General features: G+C 24.5%; 1 protein-coding gene across 1 annotated transcript in view; it reads left to right on the top strand.

Moving 5' to 3' along the window:
• Positions 1 to 8,390, top strand: part of LOC111632062 (RNA-binding protein Musashi homolog Rbp6-like) — a 71,981-nt gene that overhangs the window by 10,229 nt on the left and 53,362 nt on the right. The window contains exon 4 of the mRNA XM_023376418.1: positions 5,739 to 5,823. Within this exon, the coding sequence (XP_023232186.1) occupies positions 5,739 to 5,823 (85 nt within the window). The remainder of the gene's footprint in view (positions 1 to 5,738; positions 5,824 to 8,390) is intronic.

Raw genomic sequence — 8,390 nt, 5'->3', positions numbered from 1 at the left:
CGTTTCTGAATTAGGAAAATATATATATATATATATATATATATATATTAGGTGGATAATCGGATCATGTAAAACTCGCACGTTCTACAATATCGTGCAAGTTATTTTAACTGCGAAAAGACCTTTAATAAATAATCTATCTCCAACTCATAATAGAAAGATAATAAAGAAAAATATAAAAGTGAAATTTGGAAATTTTTCCGAAGAAGTTTAAGTTCATTCAAAATATAATAAATGTTAAAAAAAAATATTTTTTTTTCTTCTTACATTTTAACCTATATAAAGATCTATGAGCTTAAAAAGATCCAAGTTATATTCTAAGAGCTTGCCTATTTTTTTTTTTATCAATTGATATGTGTTTAATGAGAAGTGATTGTCTGCCATTCTGGCACGAGTTTTTCAAGTTATTTTTCTATGTAAAAATTACATATTTTTACTCGAACTTTTACCGTTACGTTTTATAGTTATTGATTGTTCAAGAAGAATATAAGCGAGTATCAACATTTTTATTTTATTCATAACTTTATCAATATATAGTCAAAAAATGATGTCGGAGAGATTCAACATCGTTTTACTTTATTGACGATATTTAACATATATTTTTAGTATAGTCCAATATATTTTATCGTTCAATATTGAATTTTTATTCATCATCAAATAGTTACTTGTGTAGAACTTTTTCTTTCTGATTGAGTTATGATTGTGTTCAATGTTCCGCTTTAATGAATTGACATTTTCTGTTTTTAGCTTTAACTTTGTTCATTATTAATGAACGTACTATTTCTAATATTAAATAATATATTTATATATAATTTTCTTACTGTATAAGTTAGCTGATTTTTGTTATTCTGGCTTCGTATTTAATTATATTATTAAGTGCGGTCTTTCATTTAAAGCATAAGTAGTTTCTAATGTAATTGTAGACTGGTTTAAGAAACAAAATCCACAGAGAATTCTTCATTTAATCTTTCCACTCAATAAATTTATGGAGCATTCTTTGTTTTTAAAATTTCATATTGAACAATTCTATAATTAAATTAAAACTTTTTTAAATTATGAAACTACTTTTCAAATTTAAACCATTGAATAATTAAACTTTAAAACATTTGAGTAGAAAGAGCAAAAAAAAAAAAATTTTTTTTTAATAAGTTTAACAGTTATTTCATTTAATTAAATCATTTTCTTCTATGGAAAATAATTCGTTCTAATGAAACTAAGAGATTGGAATCGCATTTTACTTATAAAAATTTTTATAATAAAAGCAAAAAAATTATTATTATTATTTTTTTTATATATTTACGTTATTAAATTTGATTTAAAATATATGCTAATATTTGTTTATGTTTAAAACATTCGAAGGAAAAGTCTTAAATGATTATATGAAGTGATATAAATTTCTACTTGGAGAAATTTATTGTGAAGACATAGAAGAAATGAAGATGTTGAATAACTGTAAATAAACTTGTTTACAAAGCTTTAAACTCGATTTTTTTTATAAAAAAATCCAGTAAACATAAACATTCTTTTAAATCAGTAAGAACATTATTAAACTTCTAGTTCCAAAATTTCATTTCCGAAATTTCCATTAAGCTCAAAAATAATTTTACATTGAGTGGAAAAGTGTAGAAAATAAATAATTTTTGAACAATTTTCTGATTGAGTTGAATATATTATACATTCAATATATCTTTTTTTTTTTCAAAAAAATAAAATGGTATTTGTTGTGTTTCAACTTTAACTTTTCCGTATGAATGCATTTTTTTGTATTAGTCTAATGAAAAAGTGGATAATTTAAAACAAAAGCCAAGCAATAAATAAAGATTTCTAAAGAGAACTTGTTCCCAATTTTTCAGAATAGTTTATATATAATTAAATTTTTATTTTAATTACTTTTATTATGCTCATCAATATGAATTAATAAAGTTTTAGATTTAAAAAAAATGTTTTTTATTATAAATTTCCTTGTTTAATTGGGTGTATCAATATTATTCAAGTTGTTAAATAATTTGTAAGGCCTATGTATAACCGTGTTCAAGTGTTCAGTGTTCATCGAGAGCATAACAATGGCGTAATAACATCACTAGATATTATTAATTCATGAGAGAATGTTAATATTGACTGTTCACCATCCATCTGTAATCATCTGACAATGTTTCTGATGTTAATGAAATAAGTCTGAGTCAAAATCCCAACAGCAAGTAGTCTTCTGCATGACTTCGTATCCTTTCACGCTTTCTGGCTAAATCGATTTTGGTCGAGTGTCGGACGAGAATAAAATGTTTCAAATCTTAGCTGTTTATTATGTTATGAATATAGGCTATCATTTAATTATAGCAAATAAATTGCTTTATAATTTGACATGATACAATTATTGCATTTTCCATCTTCCACCTCCTGATTGAACTTGCATTGATTTGGTTTAATTTATAGTTTGCTGACTCTAAATTGAACTAAATCCGTTCGAAAATACGAATTTTGTGTGTTTTCTAAATCCTTTTAATTGTGCGATAGTTGATGTTAATTTTAATTGTGAATAACATTTTCCTAATCCTTAATCGATTGGATCGAATCGCATGTTTTACGACATTTAATTAATAATCATCGCATCTTAATTAAATAAGCTTATAAATTTAACAGAAAATTAAAAATAGCGTATTTAGCAGAATATAATTTCAAAATACTGCTCTTAAAGTATTGTTTTTGCACGTTTAATTTTACAATTTTTATCATTGCTAATTCGCATCATTGACTGAATATACATGCCAGTAGGAACATTATAAAGATTTTAAATTAAGATTTAAGACGTGATAAGTGTAATATCCGAATATATTCAATCATTCGAAGGACCATAAAGAATAATATTTAAAGATTGGAATATATGTATATATATATAACAATTAATTTCGTTAATATAAAATATTTTTCCTCTTAACCTATTTCATTCATCAGATAATGTCTGCTTATAAATCTCGTCACAAATCTCGATAAATGACTGGACATTAAAGTCACACTTTAATGTCCAGTCATTTATCTCGTCACAAATCTCGATAAATGACTGGACATTAAAGTCACCATCATAATTACTGTACATGTACATAAAAAAAAACTTAATCAATACAATGATAATTACAAATTGTCATTTGTGAAAAGTGATTTGTGAAGGGAGTGCTACGATAAATATAATCTCAGATAATTGTACTTTCCCCTTCATTTCCATTTATCGATAAGTGAAATTTTTCTTTTTCTTCATTTTTTTTCTATAACTTTGATTTTAATTAATTAATTTACCAAAACATTTCTTATTTGACAAAAATGAATAAAATGGCGCGTTCAGTCCCGTTTCTACTTTTTTTTTTTCCTCCCAATTAACAACGTATAAAAACCTTTAATAATTTTTTACTATGTTATACAATAGCTCTACTTTCACATTTTTTTTCGCTTAAATAATTATTTAATTTACCAAAAGATGAATATCGCAATCGGCTGAACGAATAGCCGAGAATTTGAGGTGCTCTGAATGAACTGGGTTCTAATCCGTGAGAACAATTCATAGGAATTTTTCGGTGGTGATATGTTCTGCGTATGTGAGCCCATCCCGCGCCACACAACAGCTCTATTGTGGGCCTTACTAAACCCATAATATCAATAGATATGATTAAAAAACCCTGTTAGTGCCCACAAGACAGAAAGAGGGAATAACATAAGTATATTTAAAATATTTACTTTGCGTACATGAAAACATTTTAAATCAGTAATTTGTTTACTATGTTAAACTTATGTTAAAACTTGAACTTTTCAAATATATAAATTTATATGTAACTAATACTATAATTTATTTTTCGATTTAAATACATTTACATTTAAGTATTTTCTAATTAGCTTAATTTACGTTACTTATTGAAAATACTCACAACATTCTTCATCTTCTCTTTATTTGTAAGTTGTGCTAGTTGAAGCGCATCTTATATATGATGTGAAGTTACCTTAAATTTAATAACCAATAACCTGCGTTCTTTCAACTCAGTTACTAGAACATTCATTTTTTTTGGCATGTTGCAATAACCTTAAAGTGTCATATTTTATTTCCATTCAATAAGAAATCGTCAGGAAATTTCTAAGAAGCAGTGTTTTTTTTTTATTTCTTTAATTTAATGTCGTGTTTGCTATTTTAAAAAGTTTATTTACATTGGTTCCTGCAAAAAGACAACTTTTTTAACTTTTTGTATATATATTTTTTTATATAAATTATGTAGTCCAGATAATTTTATAGTATTTCAAACATGGCTAAAATCATTAGATATAATATAAACTATTCAATTATTATTACATTGTATTTATACCCCGCTCCATTAGTGATAATGATCTTATCATTAGTAGATAACATAAGAGATGTTATATATAATTATGAAAAAGTAGGTTAGTACTATTTTATGAGGTCAAAACTAAATAGATCAGTTAACTGGAAGGAAACGTTGTGATAAAGATTGAGCCTGTAATAAATTAGATTTTTCTTTAAATAAATGAATAAAAACTTAATTTATTTAATAAATAAATAAATTTAATGCTTTATATTTATATATTCATATTAGTATCAACTAGCCTGATATANATTTTATTTAAAAATGTACTTAAAAATATTTACTTTAATTTTTTTTTCTTTTTTTTTTTTATATACATAGAAGTTAAAGGCTATAATTCACGTTTGGATGTTTTATGAAAAATTTATGCATTAGTAATTTTAATATTAAAAAAAAATTTAAAAACAAATAAAAATTTCAAAGTGTTTAATAATAATATATATATATGCTTTTTCATCCATGAAAGTTTTCTGTATTTAATGACAGTCTTTTCCTATGTAATAAGTACAAAATTATACTGGTTTTGTCTTTATATTCCTCATTATATAATTTGATTGTATTATATCTATAAATTTCATTTAATCGTAAATAAAATATATAAAATAAATGGAATTCGCTGTAAATTTCATCAATGAAAGAATGTTTATTTCTTTTGTAAAATAAAAATAAAAATAAAAAAAACCAAAGAAAGAAATTTCATTTGTAAAAATTCTTGTAAGGAAAAGGAGTTAAATTAAACGGAAATTACACAAATAAAAAGAAATTTCTCATTCGTGAAATAGTTTAAAATTTTAAGTGAAATTTTATCAGTAATAAATTTTATTTATTTATTTATTTATTCAATATAAAATTAACGTTAAATTATATTAAATATAACTCAGCATACATACTGTATAATATTTATCAGGAAGGATTTCATGTATAACTTTTAATACCAGCTTGAAATAAGTAATTCATTGTTTCCATTTTATAAAATGTATACACATTATATACACTGGTTATAACGAGTAAATTTCTTTCTAGTCCAGTAATGTATTATAATGTTAAATGTCCTTAAACGTATCCGGATTTCTTGTAATGTGTACTTCTTTCATTGTTAACACAATTGAGGATAATAAAAGGGATTTAAAGATAACTTATGTCGTGTCCAAAATAATGCTATTACTTAAGTCTTCCAATGTCATTTATGACGTAAGCATCCCTATGTATTAGTTTAAAAATCATTCATATATTTATGTATCTAGAGGTAGGCGGTGTGTCTGTACGACGATATATTTTTTTAATATAAAAAAACAGAATTTTAAAGTCGAAATAATTATTTTTCTGTTAAATAAGTTAAATTTATTAAATATTTAATAAACTTTTTTTTTATTTGTTTAGGGGATTTGGTTTTGTTACGTTTGCAGACCCTTCCAGTGTAGATAAAGTATTAGCCACTGGACCACATGAATTAGATGGAAAAAAGGTACTTATATTTTATATGTTTTTTTTACTATTAAATATTATTATATATTAAAAATTAAATCAAAAAATTTCCATTTAAGTTAGTAGAAAATCGACATTTTTAATCAGACTAAAAAATTAAGTAAATAACCAAGTCGTTATAATTTTATTAAATCTAAAAAGTAAATGAGATAATTTCTAATAAAATTAAACAATTTATTTATTTTATATATAATAATTTTAAGAGAAAATTATTTACAGAAAATTTTTTCAATTTTTTTTTTTTTCCTCTTTCTTTTTATGAAAATTAAAACATCTGCGATTCACACAATTATGACTCGCATTTAGTTTAACTAAAATATGAACTAGACAAGTCGCTAGCACCGTAGCATGGGTAGTTGGCCTTATGCAGTAAATAGACCTATTTGTATAAAGTATTGGTATTCACATTCTGTATACGTGCACGCTATACAATTCTTGGAAATCCGCACACAACATGAGATCTACTTTACTTTTTTTCCGAAAGAAAAAATTCGAATGCTTTTTAGATGGAAACAATTCGTATTTTTCTAAACTGATTTTTAAACATATTTTTAAAACGGGATAAAAAAATAAATTTTTATCGTGGTGAAATTCCATTTTTGACGCTTTTTTTTTATTGCATAAAAAGAAATTGCTCGTCTGTTAGCTCTAAAAGTCTACTTTCCTCTAAAAGAATTTATTTCTANAAATATAACTCAGCATACATACTGTATAATATTTATCAGGAAGGATTTCATGTATAACTTTTAATACCAGCTTGAAATAAGTAATTCATTGTTTCCATTTTATAAAATGTATACACATTATATACACTGGTTATAACGAGTAAATTTCTTTCTAGTCCAGTAATGTATTATAATGTTAAATGTCCTTAAACGTATCCGGATTTCTTGTAATGTGTACTTCTTTCATTGTTAACACAATTGAGGATAATAAAAGGGATTTAAAGATAACTTATGTCGTGTCCAAAATAATGCTATTACTTAAGTCTTCCAATGTCATTTATGACGTAAGCATCCCTATGTATTAGTTTAAAAATCATTCATATATTTATGTATCTAGAGGTAGGCGGTGTGTCTGTACGACGATATATTTTTTTAATATAAAAAAACAGAATTTTAAAGTCGAAATAATTATTTTTCTGTTAAATAAGTTAAATTTATTAAATATTTAATAAACTTTTTTTTTATTTGTTTAGGGGATTTGGTTTTGTTACGTTTGCAGACCCTTCCAGTGTAGATAAAGTATTAGCCACTGGACCACATGAATTAGATGGAAAAAAGGTACTTATATTTTATATGTTTTTTTTACTATTAAATATTATTATATATTAAAAATTAAATCGAAAAATTTCCATTTAAGTTAGTAGAAAATCGACATTTTTAATCAGACTAAAAAATTAAGTAAATAACCAAGTCGTTATAATTTTATTAAATCTAAAAAGTAAATGAGATAATTTCTAATAAAATTAAACAATTTATTTATTTTATATATAATAATTTTAAGAGAAAATTATTTACAGAAAATTTTTTCAATTTTTTTTTTTTTCCTCTTTCTTTTTATGAAAATTAAAACATCTGCGATTCACACAATTATGACTCGCATTTAGTTTAACTAAAATATGAACTAGACAAGTCGCTAGCACCGTAGCATGGGTAGTTGGCCTTATGCAGTAAATAGACCTATTTGTATAAAGTATTGGTATTCACATTCTGTATACGTGCACGCTATACAATTCTTGGAAATCCGCACACAACATGAGATCTACTTTACTTTTTTTCCGAAAGAAAAAATTCGAATGCTTTTTAGATGGAAACAATTCGTATTTTTCTAAACTGATTTTTAAACATATTTTTAAAACGGGATAAAAAAATAAATTTTTATCGTGGTGAAATTCCATTTTTGACGCTTTTTTTTATTGCATAAAAAGAAATTGCTCGTCTGTTAGCTCTAAAAGTCTACTTTCCTCTAAAAGAATTTATTTCTATCAAATTATAAATTAAAAATTAATTGCTTTTTATATACCTAACGAATGCGTTTACATGAATTACTAAGCATTTAACAAATTTTTTATCGTATTCTTTCACGATATATAAATTTTTTATTATAAACATTGAGGAAATCATTTTAAAAAGTAATTATTTGTTCTAGATATTTTATATTATATATATTACGAATATTCTCATTATCCAGTAAACTCAGTTACACTGTTTGAATTTAGAAACACGTTTTAGGTGAAAGAGTATAAATTTTGACCATTTCCCAATTTCAATGGTTATATCATGTGACATAGAGCCAATTGATGAACCCCACATATCTCATGGTCCGGTTTTGAATGAACATTTATTGGAATGTTTATTGAGTAAAATTGAGTTCCTTCTAGGAAAATATTTAGTCTTATGATCGATCCTAAGCCCGCTGAGAAGTTAAGTGGGAGCCCAGAGAGACCACGAAGGGATGATTTCAATGTGTCAGAATATATCCTTCCTCTTTCTTTTTTCTCTTAAATCTACGAGTGAGGAGAAGGATCATTTTCATTTAAAGAAA

This window comes from Centruroides sculpturatus, unplaced genomic scaffold (assembly GCF_000671375.1).
Source record: "Centruroides sculpturatus isolate CEXI.00-Female unplaced genomic scaffold, Cexi_2.0 scaffold707, whole genome shotgun sequence".
Taxonomy (NCBI): Eukaryota; Metazoa; Arthropoda; class Arachnida; order Scorpiones; family Buthidae; genus Centruroides; species Centruroides sculpturatus.
Note: the sequence above shows the minus strand (reverse complement) of the source record. Positions and strands in the feature narration are given on the sequence as shown.